The 19,963-nt window shown below is 36.9% G+C and overlaps 1 protein-coding gene across 1 annotated transcript in view; it reads right to left on the reverse strand.

Annotated features, from left to right (window-relative positions):
- Nucleotides 1-6,709: 6,709 nt before the first annotated feature.
- The window catches only part of LOC133657642 (VPS10 domain-containing receptor SorCS3-like), an 84,685-nt gene continuing 71,431 nt past the window's right edge, over nt 6,710-19,963 (reverse strand). The window contains exons 21-25 of the mRNA XM_062059211.1: nt 18,562-18,696; nt 16,808-16,907; nt 14,455-14,560; nt 14,208-14,368; nt 6,710-7,219 (exon numbers count right to left, since the gene is read on the reverse strand). Coding sequence (XP_061915195.1) covers nt 7,155-7,219; nt 14,208-14,368; nt 14,455-14,560; nt 16,808-16,907; nt 18,562-18,696 — 567 coding nt within the window. The 3' untranslated portion in view covers nt 6,710-7,154. The remainder of the gene's footprint in view (nt 7,220-14,207; nt 14,369-14,454; nt 14,561-16,807; nt 16,908-18,561; nt 18,697-19,963) is intronic.

Genomic DNA, 19,963 nt, shown 5'->3' on the forward strand with positions numbered 1-19,963 from the left:
CAGAGAAAAATAAGCTTATTGACTACGGCGTCGGCACGGACTACAAAGGCGGATACGCACAAATTTTCAGGATTTAAGCAGATCCCAAATACAGATCAGTAGGTAACAGAAGGGAAGAAAAGTTGCTTTTGCATAATATTGCGAAACAAAACCCCAGATAATGTCTTATAATAATACTCCTATGTTGAAGCACAGTACAATCCATCAAGTGGTGCGGCTTCATAGCTTACCAAAGTCGTACTAAAACATGTTGATAGATTTTTGAGTGCTGTGTGTAATGTTCTATATTTTCAATGGAACATATAAACTGTTGGTGTTGTTTACTCGAGTCATATTGCCATCATAGTGCAGTCTACACGTATCTCTTATAATTGACTGCCATCTACTGGTCACACTTATCATTACACCATGTACCAAATAAAATTGCTTTGAGGTGGGTAAGCAAAACCAGAATTAATCCGTACATTAGGCGCAACAGGTTATAAGGCGCACTGTCGAGTTTTGAGGAAAAAAAGGATGTGCTTGATACTGTATGTTGTATTTCTACAGGCTTTGTCATAGCAACAAAATGCAGCAAAACACTGTCATATAAAAATACATTTATTCTGAACAGTTTCAAAATGTACTCACAGTAAGAAATAGGATTCAACACCATCATTAGATATCATGGATGAAACAGAATCTTATATAGATCATGCACAGTGTTTGCTTGTAGCACAATGTTAGGACTATACAGTAGAACAGGGAGTGTCATTGTTTATTTGATGTGCCCAGTAAAGCTTTTATCAACTCACTATGACAGAACATTTGCTCACCCTAATAATGTACACTTAAGTTTCTTATTGTTTTGATTTATTTGTACAATGAATCAGGGCATGCAAGTGTAAAAATCCAAAATAAAAACAATGAGGACATTGTTCAAAACTTTACAATGAACAGAGAGATTTACATTCTTTCTTATTGTATTTACAAGATTGTGTTGATTTCCTTCTAATTCAACACACTTTAAAGAGGCTGCTCATGAGGATTTAGTAGGATTTTGTACAAAAGTGGTATGAGCTATCGATACATTTTAGAAATTGAGTATTAATCAAGTAATCAGATAAAACCTACTTTTTATAGCTTTGATGCGTATTTTAGTGAAAATAGTTAAAATAAACATATTTTTCTGCTTGGCATAACTTTTTGTTAATAGGTAGGAATCAACATTGACATTGTACTTTAAAAATGCGCTCATTAATAAAAATGTGAAAGACTAATTAAAAAGTTTGGACACACCTCATTCAATGCGTTTTCTTTATTTTCATGACTATTTACATTGTAGATTGTCACATCAAAACTATGAATGAACACATGTGGAGTTATGTACTTAACAAAAAAAGGTGAAATAACTGAAAACACGTTTTATATTCTAGTTTCTTCAAAATAGCCACCCTTTGCTCTGATTACCACTTTGCACACTCTTGGCATTCTCTCCATGAGCTTCAAGAGGTAGTCACCTGAAATGGTTTTCACTTCACAGGTGTCATAGTTTTGATGCCTTCAGTGACAATCCGCAATGTAAATAGTCATGAAATTAAAGAAAACGCATTGCAATGAGAAGGTGTGTCCAAACTTTTGGCCTGTGCTGTATGTTAAAAAAACAAAACATGAATGTAGTCTAAAATAAGTTAATGAAAAGACAGTGAAGTTTGAATTATAGGTCGTGCAAAGTAACACTGTTTGCCAGCACAAAACTAGTTGAACTATAGAAGCACTCAGTTACCCAAAAAGGCAAAGTATGATAATGCATTATAGCAAAGTCATTGACATTCAATGAATAAAAAAGCACATTCTGCAACCGTATTACAAACATACTATCAATTGTATATGCATTTATCATTTAAAAAGTTATTATTGTAGAAGTAGAGTTTGACATTCTGACAAACAACTCACTCAGCATCAATGTACAAACTAGATACGCTAAGATGTGTTTGAATACAACTTTTGTTATGCAAGTCAAGCATAAAAGGATGTTGTTAGCTGCCTGCCAAAACTGACTTTTAGCTTGTTTCTGCTTGTTTGCAGTGTAAATATGCAGGGTGCTTTGATCACATCGATATACAGTAGTACTTTTTTAAAAAATGACATGATTGCACACTGTTGTTTGTCTTTTTAAGTTTAAAATGACAAACTCTTGAAAGCTTCTGTTCTTTCCTTGAGGCCATTATCTCTATTTCCCCCTCTTAACTGTTTTCCTTTGAGCCATTTTTCTCCGCCGCCGCCGCTCCCATGAGCCATCTATTGCAGCAGCTGTGTCCGCGTATTTTAAGATTGCACAAACTTTTATTAGTTACGCTCATTAAACAAATAAATTAAGAGAAATCAAAGCTTTTGCCCTAACCAAATGAATGCAGTTTTAGATATGAGCTGTCACTTTTTGAAAAACAATTATACTGAATTTGCACAAAAACAAGACCTCAGTGTATGTTAGGGATGTAACAATATGAACATACCACGGTTATGATTATTATTATTGCAGTATTGTTGAATGTACTCAAAAAGTACCCATGCACACCATGAAATCTTTTTACCAAGTTATTTTTCTTTAAATAACTGTAGACACACTGTTAGAAAACCCACTATTGTGCCTATTTTACATTTCTTATGCTTCATTGATAGTGTTTTAATCTTAGAATGTTATGTGTTTTAATGGCTAAGCTTTTATTGTTTTAAATATTGGTTTGCACTGTATCACTTTTAGTTTATTTAAATGAAAAGTGCTTAACAAATTAATATTATTAATATGTATTTCTGTCAGGCGTTGCGGCGTTCTACTCTTTTCAGCGGTCCTTGAAGGCACCGTAAAAACACCTGGTATTCTTCTGAGTATAGAACGATCGCTCTGTCCTAAGAGAGGGTTCAATGTGCACTATTGAATATCTTAGTTGCTCAGACAGCAATGTGTTTGTATAAGCTTGGATTGGGGTGTGTCGTTTCTTAATGGGGAAAGACGTCAATGTCTCTTGTTTTTATGTTAGCATTTAAGCTAGCGAGCTGGCGCCAGTCAGTCCGTGAGTTTATTCAACAAAGTGAAGTTATCAATCATGTTTTTTTTCAATAATTGTATTTTAAAACGGTGATACTAACCATCGGGAGTTTAACCGTGGTTATCATTAATACTGTTTATTGTTGCCAGTTAATACTGTTTATCGTTACCAATTAATACTGTTTATCGTTACCAATTCAGCAGCATCACATGATTCACTTTTGAGCATTACCTAAACATTTGTTTTGCTTTTTCTTCGAATTTTTGTGGCTTCTTTTTTCTACAACAGGCAGGAAGTCGTGTGAACCAAGCATATTTGCATTCTGTTCTTCAAAGTTAGGCTGTGTCTTTGCACTTTACAGTGAAAAGACAATTTTCTAATTTCTTCTTGCACTTGCGTGACAACGCCAAATCCACAAATTAACGTTCGTTTTGTGTGTTATGTAGTGCTGTCAAATTATATATATATTTTTAAATCACATTAATCACATTTTTGGATTTGGATCAATTGTAATTAATCACATTTAATTACTTGCTTACAAAATTTACATTAACCTAAAAAAAGACACCAATATTTTGACACAAATGCAATTTTATTGTATTTATTTTTAAATTTATTTGATTGTTTTTTGTATTGTTTTACAGTTATGTAGTGCTGTCAAATGATATATATTTTATACATTTGATTAATCACATTTTTTAGTTTGGATTAATTGTGATTAATCACAGTTAATTACTTGCTTACATAATTTAAATTAACCTAAAAAAAGACACCAATATTTTGACACAAATGCAATATTTTAATTTATTTGATTGTTTTTTGTATTGTTTTACAGTTTTATCTAAAGCAATGTCACGGTTTATTTTGAAATGAAGTCTGCCAACAAACACTGCCGTAAATCATTCAGGTAACTATCCGCAGTTATGGTAAAAAAGCAAGTACGGTCAAAATAAATTGTGTAGTTGATCTGTTATATATGCTAGGCCCGGGCGATATGGCTGAAAACTGTATCACAATATACATTTTTATATTGATGGATATTGATAATTATTGATATTTTTATGACTTATTTAATCAAGCTGGCCAATAAATACAGTAATACAATTTCCAATTTACCAAAAATATTATTTATAAGTGGAAAAAGTGTCTTGTAGATTCCCCCCCCCCCATTTCTACACAAAAAATATGATTTACCCTACTTTTAAAGAAAACATTAAATACAAATGACAGAGATAACTCAAAGCAAGTTTTTCTTTTATTTGATCAAAAACTAGTAGTTTGAAACGATACTGCATACACTGCATCTTACTTACTCTTAGAAAAAAATCTGTTTTGTACAATTTTTTAGACTTTTTAGACCAGATATAAATTGTACTTTTTATGTAATGATTTACAAATAATTAAATTAAGAGCTTCTCTTGGGAAGCAATACTTCTGCTTGAATAGAATACTTTTGTCAACAAAAATACAGCAACGCACATTGCATGCAAATAAACAATCTCCAACATTGAGATCAATAAAGTGCAAACTTATGTCTTAAATAACATACTTCTGTAGATACACATGTAGTATTAAACATTGTATCCAAGTAAAACATTAGGAGGACTATAGTTTATTTCATTCACACATCTTGGTGGTGTGCAGAGCAACTGTTTTAGTGCATTGTGCTTCTTTCTCATCATACATGGCATCATCATACACACCTGGGGCCGTACTTATCAAGCTTCTTAGAGTGCCATTTTACACTTAAGTCCTGAGAATTTGTGAAATTTAGTCCTACTCTCAAACTTAAGAATAAAAGCTTTTTATCAACGTTCTTAAGTCTAAGAATCACTCCTACTCTCCACGATATTTAAGAGACCTTCAGATGTGTCTTAAGTGGTTAGGAGTTGCCAGCAGGGGATGGCACTGAGGCGAGAGAGACGTGCGCGAACGTTCAGGGAACGGAACAATGTTTTTTTTTTTTTGATGACGAGCAGCTGATCAAACGGTATCGTTTGGACAGAGCGGATATTATTTTTGTCACAGATTTAATACTTTTCGATTCCTTGTTGATTTCTGCATGTGTCTGCAGTGGGCTAGTATATATAGAGCCACCCACACCAGTTTCAAATTAGTTGCCTAATTAATGAATTGGAAAGAAAATGTTATGACAGTAGCGTATGTGTGTGGCCGTGAGGTGAGTGACGTCAGTGAGTGTGTGGGCGATAGAAGAGAGGGAGCGGTAGCGTGAGTGCCGGCGGGGACTAGTTTGTTTTGTATTATTTTGTAGTTTATTGTCAAAATATACACTCCCATTGTCCACTTAAATATTTCCAAGATATTTCTTTATTCTTAGACAACGGATTCCCTTCCGTGATTGGTCATTTCTATGGACACAGAAATTACGTCACCTAAAATTCCGTTTACGGCACATAGTAATGTCGTAATTCAGCTCTGAGTGTGACACTTAAGATTCAGTCCTACACTTCGCTGAAAGTGTGAGTAAGATGCTTGATAACTAACTTTTAAGTGCAGCTTTCAGCAAATAATTGATTTACTCTTAAGTCAACTCTTAGCAGACTTCTTAGGAGTAATTCTAAGAAGCTTGATAAGTACGGCCCCTGATGTAAATGATGTTGTGTCTTGTTCGCCTCTTAAAGAGTTCTATTTCCCGCACTCGACTGGAGGCTTTGGTTTCAGATACTGGACCAACTTTGTTGTGCGGATGCCTTCATGAAACAAACTTTGTCATTTGTCCCATGCCTGTTGCCACAAAATCAAAGTTCTGACAACATTTTTCTTTGTAACAAACATCTCGCTCTTGTTGGCGTTAGCATTAGCCATGTTTTGCTATGTGAGCCGCTAAGAAAGTAAGGGGACAGAGCCAGCTACGGAAGCTCATAAGGGGCAAAAAGTTTACTCTTACCTGATTGGCTGTTAACGTGTCCCCTACCACCGCTCACTGACACTTCCTGTTTGCTGGGTTCCCAGAGCGCGAGTGACTTCATGCAACAAATTTTGCTTCATAATTACTGTTTTGTTCCGACCAAATATATAAATATACAGTACAAGCCAAAAGTTTGGACACACCTTCTCATTTGATTCAATGTGTTTTCTTTATTTTCATGACTATTTACATTGTAGATTGTCAAATCAAAGTTATGAATGAACACATGTGGGGTTATGTACTTCAAAATAGCCACCCTTTGCTGTAATTACTGCTTTGCATACTCTTGGTATTCTCTCGATGGGCTTCAAGAGGTAGTCACCTGAAATGGTTTTCACTTCACACGTGTGCTTGAAGCTCATCGAGAGAATGCCAAGAGTATGCAAATCAGTAATCAGAGCAAAGAGTGGCTATTTTGAAGAAACTAGAATAGTAAAACATGTTTTCAGTTATTTCACCTATTTTTGGTAAGTACATAACTCCACATGTGTTCATTCTTAACTTTGATGTGACAATCTACAATGTAAATAGTCATGGAAATAAAGAAAGCACATTGAATGAGAAGGTATGTCCAAACTTTTGGTCTGTACTGTATATCGAATATTTGTCAAACACATTTTATATTTTATATTGATATCAATTATGTGTCTATTGCGATATATAGATAACGTTTTATTGGCCCAGCCCTAATTAATGCTATATTTTTTTAGATTAATCACATGAGTTAACTTGTTATTATTGACAGCCCTAGTATTATGTCCTAATAGTCAACCTATTTTTACATGTGTTACTTGAACATTGCTAATCATGTTCTGATTTATTTTACTTTCAGCCCAGCAAGTCTAAATTTGTTTTTTTTTTTCAGTTTACGACTATTGTGTGCTAAAAAAAAAAACAGTACACATTAAATGTAATATGAAGCTTACATTTTTGTACAAATTCCTACTAAAATTCCTCATGAGGCCGTGCAACAGTTCTTATACAGTCTCGCTTGGTGGATGAATCCTTATCAAGTAGTGTAAAGTAGATATTTACTTTTATTAGGCATTAGAGTTGAAAACATGATTTACAGTATAGCGACCATCAGCATGGACTAAGTACTAATGGTAGTTAAAAAAAAAAGCTAAGAAAGCGAACAATTTGCAGCACAATTGATAGACGACAATCTGTACTTACTGGGCAACAGTGTGCACGTCTTAGACGTTAGTACAGTTTGGGTATTCCCTGGTTACAATTCTCTCCATGTTCCTTCCTGCTGTTCCTAGAAACAAGAAAAATACATTGGTCAATACAACTCATCACAAGTCCTGGTCAGAATCCAATTTGGGCAGCTTCTCAACACATTAGGCAGACAAATGGTCGTCCCGAGGGGGGCGTGGCCTATCGCCAAGTTAGTGATGGAGAGCCAGTGAATGTACACGAGCCAGGCAGTTTGAAATGTACAGACGCTAGCTTGTTTGAAAGGTGATGGTTGTCCATCTCACAGCAGTGTAAGCACTTTAAGTCTAAAAAAAAAAAAAATTATTTACTGTCAGCATGCACAACAAAGTGCATGTGTTCAGCTCTCAAGACAAAGATCATGTGCAGAGTTTTTCTTGCGTTCAAAATTCAAAAAATAACACAACTCAAAAGGTTTTGGGTGAATATTGATGAAACTTTCAAGAAGTGTGAAAGTGTTATTATGGACTACTGTACCTCAAATTCAAACTGAACCGTCTTTTCATTACAAATAACATATTTGAAGAATTTGAGTTGACTGCTTGTCATTAAGTGGTGATGGTGGGTCCACATCTTATAATAATAATAATAAAAATGGATTAGATTTTACATCGCGCTTTTCTATTGTTAGATACTCAAAGCGCTCACAGAGAAGTGGGAACCCATCATTCATTCACACCTGGTGGTGGTAAGCTACATTTGTAGCCACAGCTGCCCTGGGGTAGACTGACGGAAGCGAGGCTGCCAGTTTGCGCCTACGGCCCCTCCGACCACCACCTACCATTCATTCATCATTCATTTCACCGGTGTGAGCGGCACCGGGGGCAAAGGATGAAGTGTCCTGCCCAAGGACACAACGGCAGCAATTTTTTGGATGGTAAGAGGCGGGGAGCGAACCTGCAACCCTCAGGTTTCTGGCACGGTTGCTCTACCCACTACGCCACGCCGTAGTGGGTAGAGCAACTTTAGATGATCATCTTTAGATGATGTTGTGTACACCTTATTAGCAGTATAGATTTACCACCCACTAGGGTTGTACGGTATACCGGTACTAGTATAGTACCGCGATACTAATGAATTATATTCAGTACTATACCGCCTCTAAAAAGTACCGGTACCCCTCCTCCCCCTTTTTTTTAAACAGGCATGACGGCGCGTCGTTGTCACGTCGTGACATAGCTGGTTTTACGAGCAGAGGAGCATGTTCGGCAGCGCGCACACACAGAGTATTTACAAGCAGACACAGTGTGTAGACAGAAAATTAAGAATGGACGCATTTTGGCTTAAAAACCAACAATAAAGGTGAAGCTATAACACTGAAACGTTCTTAGGAAGAGGTGCTTTAAAACATGGTTAACTAGCTATCAGCTAACGTCCATCCGCAGTCTGCAGTATTTTAGCTACTTCTAAATCACTAATCCTCGCCTCCATGTCGACAAATAAAGTACATTTTTTTACATGTATCATTATCACTACAGGACGAGGAATAGCTAAACATGCTCCACTACACACTGTAGCTCACCGGCGTCTCAATGTAAACAAATGCCATGGGTGGATCTACACCTGCCATCCACTGTAATGATACCAAGTACAGGAGCGTATCTAGTCGATACTACTATGATTACATCTTTATTTTTTATCATGACAAAATCTTTTTTCGTTTAAAAAAAAAAAAGTATTTTATGTTTATAATTTCAGGAAATACGTCCATGGACACATGAGGACTTACATTATGACCAATGTATGATCCTGTAACTACTTGGTATCGGATCGATACCCAAATTTGTGGTATCATCCAAAACTAATGTAAAGCAAGTTTTTATTACATTTTAATAGAAGTGTAGATAGACCTTGTTAAAACAGAAAATAAGCAGACATTAACAGTTAATGAACAAGTAGATTAATAATTTATTTTCTACAACTTGTCCTTAATAATATAGACAAAATAATAGGTAGATAAATGACACAATGTGTTACTGCATACGTCAGCAGACTAATTAGGAGCCTTTGTTTGCTTATTTACTAATAAAAGAAAAGTTTTCTCGTATGTTAACTATTTTATGTAAGGACAAAATTGCAATAAGAAACATATGTTTAATGTACCCTGAGATTTTTTGGTGAAATGAAGCCAGTAATGTCATTTTTTGTGGTCCCCTTTTATTTAAAAAAGTATCAAAATAGTTTTTGGTACCGGTACCAAAATATTGGTTGTGGGACAACCTACTCTCCACTGAAAATGACTCATCGCAGCCATTGTAGATGTCCGAATAGCTGTGAATACAGTACAACATCATGATACAAACACTGATTCTTAAGTCTATCCAAATGTATTATCATAGTATTGTCCCCTTGCTGAAATGTAAGGGGTGTACTTACTTTAGCTCCATGTCATATTGGAGAGTTGTGTGAATGTCAATGCAGTGAACAGTGCATCACAACAAACAAGCCAGACTGTCTTTTATAGCTTAATAAAGTCTGCCAACTTGTACTTAAAATGCAACAGAAGTCCATCCATCCGTGTTGGCAATTACGCAGGTCACTGACATGTAATTGCTACTTGCAGAGATTACATTAGTGAATCAAAATTGTATCTGTCCTATCCAGTTTCCATTGTTCAAATCGTCATTTTAACATTTTTGGAATTCTGGTCCCCTGTCTCCTCGCCCTCACACAGACGGCAGAAATGAGAGAAGGTTAATGGATTTTTCTTCTTCGAGTGGCGTCGGTTAGAGCCGTTTAGAGTGCGAACACCTAATTTCACTCAAGTTAATCAACACATTTAATTAAATGAAAAATAAAACAAATAGCACATCCCGGGAGGAATATTGGGTTTAGCATAATGTTAATGTTATTTTGCTTTTAAAAACCAATGAACACTGCATTTCCCATGAGTTTTTCCTTGCCCTGATGTGGGATCTGAGCCGAGGATGTCGTTGTGGCTTGTGCAGCCCTTTGAGACACTCGTGATTTAGGGCTATATAAGTAAACATTGATTGATTGATTGATGAACACTTTCCCCTGGTCCTGACTGCACCTTAAAACAAGCCTTACTATTTTTTTTAGTATTGTAGTAATATTAAACTTAAAGAAGGATTCAACATGAAGAACATAGATCTTAATTATTGTTTTTGTAGGATAACTATTTTTATGTTAACATGTTACACAAATCTACACGCATCAACTGAGCATATTTTGACATTGAATCACTTTGTTTTTAGAAAAAAATACTACCTTGGAATATTGGAAACATTTTATGGTTGATGCCAGCAAATTAATTTTGTGTTTTTTTTTTTTAATAAATAATTTTTATACAGTACTGTATATACGCTAAGTTGTGCAAATCGCTCTACTGAAAGAAAAAACTAAGTTTGATTTATGTATTTAAAAACATCTTACTTTTGATCAAACATTGCATTATTTTTTTTAAATTCTTTATACTTTTGTAATACATTTTTTCCCTACTGTTTAAGTTCTTTGCAATTGTGGCAGACATCATAAAAAATTAATAGGGTTTTTTCTGTTATTGAACAACAATGGCCCACTACATTTATTTGCTTGACAATGAAAACATTTACAATCCATTAATACATTTATATCTATTTTTGAAATGGTGTTTTTAATTAAATTGGCAAATTATTGTCGGAATGCTCTGTACTCAGTTTTATGTTGTACTTCTTTAGATCGTAAAACAAGTTCAGACAGAATCAGTAGTGCCTCTGCTAGTTGCAACTAAGTAGTCCACAAAACTTTGGGGAAATTATCAATCGATCAATCAAAGTTTACTTATATAGCTCTTAATCACAAATGTCTCAAAGGCCACAACGACATTCTTAGCTCAGATCCCACAAAATTAACCATTCATTTCCCAATTGTTTTTTTTTTCAAAAAGATTAAATATTTGAATGTTCTGAGCTCAGTTTCAAGCTACTGAATTTTCCGAACCATAGGGCGCACCGAATTATAAGGCGCACTGCTGATGAGCGGATCTAGTCAGGTTTATTTTCATACAAAAGGCATTATAAGGTGCATTAAAGGGGTCACATTATTATTCTTTTTTTCTACATGTAAAATACTTCCTTGTGGTCTACATAACATGCAATGGTGGTTCTTTGGTCAAAATGTTGCATAGATTATGTTTTACAGATCATCGTCAAGTCACTTTCTGACAGTCTCTTCAGGATGAGCCGTTATGTGGGCGGTCTTATTTAAGTGGCTCACCTGAAGCGGTGTAGCGTGCAAGGACGGGTGTGGAAGAAGTGTCAAAAGATGGCGCTAACTGTTTTAATGACATTCAGACTTTACTTCAATCAATAACAGATCAGCATCTCCTCATCCGTGGCTCACTAGTGCAACAACAACACCCGTGTGTCCCGTGATAAACCGTCCGACCGGAACTCTCTAATAACTAAAGTTTTTTGGGTGAATTATGTAAACTCACTACACCGGTATGTTTTAGCACTTTCATGGCGAGTTTACTGACAGATATAAGTAAGAACTTTACACTATTTTATATTAGAAATGGCAACAGCAGAGGATGAATGTCCCATAACAAGAAGATAGAGAAAAAGAAGAAGCTTATCAACTACGGTGTCTGCACGGACTACGAAGGGTGCCCTCGGGCAAATTTTTAGGAATTATGCAGATCCCAAATACAGATCAGCAGGTAGCAGAAGGTAAGAAAACTTGGTTTTGCAAATTATTGCAAAACAAAACGCCAGATATGTCTTACCTTATACACACCATAATAATACTTGTATGTTGAAACACAGTACAATCCATCAAGCGGTGCAGTTTCATAGCTTACCAAAGACGTACTAAAACATTTTGATAGATTTGTGAGCGCCGTGTGTAATGTTCTATATTTTCATGGAACATACAACATGTTGGTGTTGTTTACTTGAGTCATATTGCAGTCTACCGTATCTCTTATGTGTGACTGCCATCATATTGCAGTGTACACGTATCTCTTATGTGTGACTGCCATCTACTGGTCACACTTATCATTTCTCCATGTACCAAATAAAATAGCTTCGATGTCGGTAAGTACAACCAAAATTATTCCATACATTAGGCGCACCGGGTTATAAGGCGCACTGTCGAATTTTGAGAAAATGAAAGGATATTAAGTGCGCCTTATAGTCGGAAAAATACGGAAGTTCAGACTGGAACAGAAGCACGTATGCTGGTTTCAACTAATTACTGTACTCTGTTTTGCTTCAATTGCTTTAAGACGCATTTTATGAACAATAAATTGCACAAAATTGTCTAAATCCCAGACATCTTTGAAATGGTTTGACTAATAATCCTCACATACAGTGTATCCGGAATGTACAGTATTTACAGCAGTTCACTTTTTACACATTTTGTTATTGTACAGCTTTATTGCAAAATGGAATACATGTTTCTTTCTTAAATTCTACAGACAATAGCCCATAATGACATGTGAAAAATTTAGCAAATCTAAAAAAAAAATGTAATCTAAGAAACCACATGTACATTGTTGATGCATCTTTGGTAACAACAGCCTCGAGTGTTTTTGAATACAATGCCACAAACTTGGCACACCTGTCTTTGGGCAGTTTCGCCCATTCCTGTTTGCAGCACCTCTCAAGATCCATCAGATTAGACGGAAAGCGTTGGTTTTCATCTAGGATGTCTCTGTACATTGTTGCATTCATCTTAGTCTAGTCAGAGAGGTGACCAAGAACCTGATGGTCACTCTGTCAGAGCTACTTCATTCCTCTGTGGAGAGAGGAGAACCTTCCAGAAGGACTACCATCTCTGCAGCTATTCACCAATCAGGCCTGTATGGTAAAGTGGCCAGACGGAAGCCATTTCTTTGTAAAATGCACCTGAAAGACTCTGACCATGAGAAACAAAATTCTCTGGTCTGATGAGTCAAAGATTGAAGTCTTTGGCGTGAATGCCAGGCATCATGTTCCTAGGAAACCAGGACAATGAAGCATGGTGGTGGCAGCATCATGCTGTGGGCATGGTTTTCAGTGACAGGAACTGGGAGACTAGTCAGGTACAGAGGGAAAGATGAATGCAACAATGTACAGAGATATCCTGGATGAAAACCAATGCTTCCCACCAATGTTTCCCATCCAACCTGATAGAACTTGAGAGGTGCTGCAAAGAGGAATGGGAGAAACTGCCCACAGATAGGTGTGTCAAGCTTGTGGCGTCGTATTAAAAAAGGCTGTGATATCTGCCAGAGGTGCATCAACAATGTATTGAGCAAATACTGTGAATATGGATGATGTACATGTGATTTTTTTCTTTTAAATACATTTGCAAAATTTAAAAAAAAGAAAACCTTCTCACATTGTCATTATGGGGTATTGTCTGTAGAACTTTGAGGACAAGATTAACTTATTACATTTTGGAATATGGCAGTACCATAACAAAATGTGGAAAAAGTAAAGCGCTGTGACTACTACCTGGGTGCACTGTAATCTAAGAAGTACTGTACTCGTGACAGCAGATGATGGATCTCAACGCTTCGCGCGAACTTGATTGGAAACACTTCCATCTCTGAAGAAGACGACAAGTAAGACTTTGATGAAACCCCCGAACCTGCCGGCTGGTAAATGACTTTCACCCAGCCAGCCTGAAAACAAAGATCTCGTTCGGCACGCGCAAACACACTCGGAAAGAAAGCCGCGGCTGACAAATGTGGAAGAACAGAAAAGAAAGAAGTCTGCAGCCTTCATGACTTCAACTGCATTTGTCTATGTTGGATTTAATAGAGTCGAATTAATACCTCTCATCATCTTTCTAAAGGCAGATATTTTTCTTATAATGTTGCAGGTGTCCCTAACGTTGGGGACAGAGAAAGTGTGATTTAAATAAACGACATTTATAAGCTTTAGCCTCTCGTGGTGACAGCCACACTTTAAATCCCGTATTAAAGTGTCACAAACGCTCATGTGCAGTATTTCATTGTGTCATGTTTGTGTCAAAGCTGTCGTTTGTCAAAGTGATGGCATTAAAAAAAATTGTTTAAAAAAGAAGAAAAGTCAATGCACCTCTTTTCCTGGCCTCCAGCTCTTTTCCCATGAATTCCTTCTCCGAGGGAAACTCACTGAGCTTGACCTTGGACATGTTGTCGTTCTGACTGACTGTGCTGATCACTTCGGGCTCTTTCTCCCGACTCTCTTCCGTCTCCACGTGGATCCACGGGATTTTCCTTGTGACGAGAGAACGGCCATTTAAAAGCGGAGAAGAGTACATTCAAAAACGCTAAGCTTTTTATAGTCATTTTGGTAAGCTCACCTTTTAAACTTGTAGATGAAGAACGCAGCTAAGCCGACAAAGACCACAGAGATCAGCACCAACATGGCCGACCCACTGTGAAGGGCGCTGGAGTCCACGAGCGGTGCTGAAACACGTCGGAAAAGCAAACATGCAGGAAATTACCTTGAGCCATGATTTTAAAACACTCAGACCTGATTAAAGTAGTAGACCATTGAATTAATTTAAAATGTCTTTATTTAGTATTTTACATCATGTGTTATATATATATGTATATTATTTTATAGTCTTTTAATTTTGTGAAAAATATTTTTAAAGCATGGGATGTGTCATCCTATTCCGGACAGAAGGGCGACACGGCAGTGCGGCCGGATCAAAAGAGACGTTGGAGAAGCTTTACTGAACCAAAAGTTGCTTTGTTACAAGCAGGTGTCATTATACAGGACTGCAGTACCTGGAGGAGGTCAAGTCCAAAAAAAAATGAGGCCCTTCTAACTTGGAGGAGCCAAACCACAGTCTTATATTCCTTCATTCTCTGTCTGGGTGTGTGTTAATTCAGGACAGTGCAACCTGACCATGTAAGGAGATGTTTGTGTGTAAGTGACTGGGAAGACAACAGATGTATACCATAACTTGTAGGTTGACGTTAAGACAACATGGAGTCTCTCCTCCAGGATAGAGCTACCACTTTAGCATTCCTAAGTCTGAATTTATTGCCTCTTCTCGTGAGAGAGTTAACCCAGTCCACATACGAATGTCCAACTATGGCTCCTTAATTTATTATGGGCTCAACCATTATTTACTTAAACCTGGTGGTTCGCTGTCTCCAAGTTGAATATAAACATTCACCATATGTACCGTATTTTTTGGACTATAAGTCGCTTCGGAGTATAAGTCGCACCGGCCGGAAATGCATAATAAAGAAGGAAAACAACAAATATAAGTCGCATTTTTTGGGGGAAATTTATTTGATAAAACCCCACACCAAGAATAGACATTTGAAAGGCAATTTAAAATAAATAAAGAATAGTGAACAACAGGCTGAATAAGTGTACGTTATATGAGGCATGAATAACCAACTGAAAACGTGCCTGGTATGTTAACGTAACATATTATGGTAAGAGTCATTCAAATAACTATAACATATAGAACATGCTATACGTTTACCAAACAATCTGTCACTCCTAACCGCTAAATCCCATGAAATCTTATACGTCTACTCTCTTACGTGAATGAGTTAAATAATATTATTTGATATTTTACGGTAATGTGTTAATCATTTCACACATAAGTTGCTCCTGAGTATAAGTCGCACCCCCGGCCAAACTATGAAAAAAAATGTGACTTATAGTCCAAAAAATTGATAAAGAGTTAATTAATTCACTTCACATGTTTTCCCCAATATTATTTTGATATTCAGTAATACTTTTCTTTGTTAATCAAAATGAATAGCCTTGTTCAAAAGAAGGCAACATATAAACCGAGGCTCACAGCTTTTCAAAATGATCAAGACAACAGAGCACTTTGTGGAACATAAGCATATACAAATATGAAAACATTGGCTTCCAAGCTACCTAAGTTGCTTCAGTTGTCTTTTATTGGCGTGCTAACATGGTGGACTTCGGTCCATTTACTTTTCACAATTTTATTTACAATATTGCATGGATATTTAGTTCAAAATAGCAACAGAAACGTCTCTCTGCTACTGTTTATGTTGTCTTTTGATTTCTTCTGCTGCCCGTTCAGGTAGCAATTGAATTAATTACGCCCCGTTGGCTGCTGTAGTAAATAATACAATTCTGTACAAGTTTCAGTTGCAAAATATCAAAGCTGAGGTTATGTGACCGTTACAGAGCCTATTTGAAGATCAGCCGCCCCGCCCCTCATGGTACTAAAGACAACATTCAGAAGGTCCACAGGCTCTCCCTGGAGTCCGCCACACCCAAGTTTATTGTGCAGCGTCATGGCGTTTGAAATGCTGAGATGCAATATTCAAAGTTTGTCCCCCACTCCCTCTCTCTTCTCCTTCAGAAAGGAGACTATGTATGAAGACTGTGTGACCTTTTGCGGATCATCTTAAAAGGCGACGGCAGACCTTTGTGCTGCGACACAAATGAAGACAGATCCATCGCGGGATGAAAAGGGTAAAGCCACGTAAAGGCCTGTTGACACGTGCCTTTTTTTTAAGCGATATATGCTAATGACGCGGTGACCGTGAGGACTTACTTTGTGAATGCCTAACGCCTTTTTTGTCATTAGATCAATAAACTTGAGGGAGGTTTACAGTGATGTACAGTATAGGGGAGGGCAATTGTGTCACTGTCAAAGATGTTGTCCAGTGCACTTATTTCTGTGTCGTCTTGAACAAACCTACCTAGTGTTTGCTGAGTGATGTACACTGTGATGCTGGTGTTTGCCTTCAGCTCAAACTGGACCAGGTCTTGGTTCAGTATGTTGACAAAAACATCTGAAATCTGTTAGGGAAATGAACATAAAGACACCTATGAATGAACAATTGCTGTGTTTACAGTATCTAAGCAAGATTTGGATATGACAGCCCCTTTTTATCCACAGGAACTTCCAAAATTCCCTGAGCTTTTAAGAAATCCCACCACATTCCCATCAGCAAGCATGTGATTTTTCCGTCCGTAGTCGGAAATCAGTCTTTTTTATCGCTGTAAAAATATTTTAAAATATTTTCAGGTTTTTTTAAAGCACCAAGCAGTGTGTGTGGGGAGCGTTTCCACAGAGTGTTTCCAGAGCCAGCCTGAAAATGCGGGTGTCTGGGACAGACGTGGAAGGATATTTTTTACAACAACATTCTAAAGTTTAGTGATATATCAGATATATCAGATTGTAGGTGGGGTTTTTTTCGCATTCATATTTCGCTGTTTTTGTTGCGTTTCATTTGATTGTAAAATATGTCGATGGAGAGGCGGGGTGATGTTCATATGTTGTCAATATTCAGTGTTTTATCGTTTGTAGTAAATATTGTAAATCGCACATTCTTTATTTTCACGTACATTCTGGGTGTCTCATTCAGTAAAAAAAAATTAAAATCCCTTTCCGTTTTTAGCGTTCTGTCATAACGTTTTTAGCATTCAATCAGACATTGTGGTGAGGTTTTGTATTGGTGTTCCTAAAAATAGATACACTACCGTTCAAAAGTTTGGGGTCACATTGAAATGTCCTTATTTTTTAAGGAAACGCACTGTACTTTTCAATGAAGATAACTTTAAACTAGTCTGAACTTTAAAGAAATACACTCTATACATTGCTAATGTGGTAAATGACTATTCTAGCTGCAAATGTCTGGTTTTTGGTGCAATATCTACATAGGTGTATAGAGGCCCATTTCCAGCAACTATCACTCCAGTGTTCTAATGGTACGATGTGTTTGCTCATTGGCTCAGAAGGCTAATTGATGATTAGAAAACCCTTGTGCAATCATGTTCACACATCTGAAAACAGTTTAGCTCGTTACAGAAGCTACAAAACTGACCTTCCTTTGAGCAGATTGAGTTTCTGGAGCATCACATTTGTGGGGTCAATTAAACGCTCAAAATGGCCAGAAAAAGAGAACTTTCATCTGAAACTCGACAGTCTATTCTTGTTCTTAGAAATGAAGGCTATTCCACAAAATTGTTTGGGTGACCCCAAACTTTTGAACGGTAGTGTATACCGGCCCCCAGACACATTTTTGTCTCTAAATTTGGCCCCTCGAGTCAAAATAATTCACTAGGCCTGGACTAGAGGAAGGCGGTAAACAAGTGAATCAAAATATTCAATTGTTAGTTAGGTACATGTTGTAATGATAATTGTTTTGTTTGTCAAGAGCCGAGTGAACTTCATGCTAATGCTAATCGGTCAACAAGCAGTCACTAAAGGGAAATCAACCGGGTGTGTTTGTGTTGATTTAAAAAATTGTTTTGGTAATACAGTTCCTGGGATTTGGGCTGAAACGGGGCTTATGTAGTCATTTTCAGTCAGTTATTTACTTTAACTTCCAATTTGGCATTCAAGTGTAGCCAACCTACACCAAGCTGGCACCATAACGTCACAATTGGCCATATGAGACATTGATTGATCAAATGGTTTTCATTACATTGTGCAGGGATACAAACACACCCTTTGGAGTTCCTCCTCCGTGTGTCTCTTGTGCTCGTGTGGCGTGAGCCCATCAGGTAGGACGAAGAGCTCCGCTGTGGTGGGAAGTCCGGGGTACAAAGAAACCAGTAGCTGGTTGGCAGGAACACCAGAAATCTAAGGACAAAAAAATACATTAGTGAGGATGAAATTGTGATTTTTACTCAGCTTGGGTTCCAAGCGTGCTGAGCTAATACAAAATGATTGATGGAAACATTTCATGATACATGGCTACAATATGTCAGCAATAAAATAACCTGCTAATATTAGTCTAAACCAGGGATCTGCAACCCAAAACATTGAAAGAGCCATATTGGACCAAACATACAAAAAACAAATCTGTCTGTTTTTTCCTAACCTTATTTCCAACCTTTTTTAGTGCGATGACTCCTTTCACATTTTTCAACCCATTTCAACCGTTCCACCATCAAAACATTCCTCTTAGTCAGGACAGAAAGCCAAGTTAGTTTAAGAACTTGAAAAATTCCCAGTTTTCCCGAAATTCCGTAACACCTTTTTTTAATTAAAAAACTGTTACAAATTTAAATATTACTTGACCAATTCAAACAATTCCAACACCAACCAATTCAGCTCGTTCAGGACATTCATGCTCCTAATAATTTTCCAAAAAAATCCCGCTTTTCCCCAAATGTCCAAGTTTTCAGGAATTTACCATTGAAATTAATTGGACATTTTTCCGAGTTGGACAATTCCCACATTTTTCAAGCTATTCAAACCATTCCAACGTCAACACATTCCACTCATCCTGGACATTCAAACTATAATTTTCACAAGTAAAACAAAATGTCCAGGAATTCCCAGAATTCTCGGTTTTCCAAACACTATTTTCCCCCTTTGTTCTGGCGACTACTCCTCCCACATTTTTCAACCGTCCCACCGTCAAAACGCTCCTCATAGTCAGGACAGAAAACCAAGTTGGTTTAAGAACTTAAAAAATTCCCGGTTTTCCCGAAATTCCGTAACACCTTTTCTCAATTAAAAAACTGTTACAAATTTAAATATTTCTTGACCGATTTAAACAATTCCAACACCAACCCAATTCAGCTCGTTCAGGACATTCATGCTCCTAATCATTTCCCCAAAAAATCCCGCTTTTCCCCAAATTTCCAAGAAGTTCTCATTGACACCCATGGGACATTTTTCCGAGTTGCACGATTAACACATTTTTCAACCGATTCAAACCATTTCACATTCAACTCATCCTGGACATTGAAACTATCATTTTTCCACGCACAACAAATTTCCAGGAATTCCTGGGTTTTTTTTTAACCTTATTTCCAACCTTTTTTAGTGCGATGACTCCTTTTACATTTGCGCTTTACCCCAAATTTTCAGGAATTTCCCATTGAAAAGAATTGGACAT

The sequence above is a fragment of the Entelurus aequoreus genome, linkage group LG09 (genome assembly GCF_033978785.1).
Source record: "Entelurus aequoreus isolate RoL-2023_Sb linkage group LG09, RoL_Eaeq_v1.1, whole genome shotgun sequence".
Classification (NCBI taxonomy): Eukaryota; Metazoa; Chordata; class Actinopteri; order Syngnathiformes; family Syngnathidae; genus Entelurus; species Entelurus aequoreus.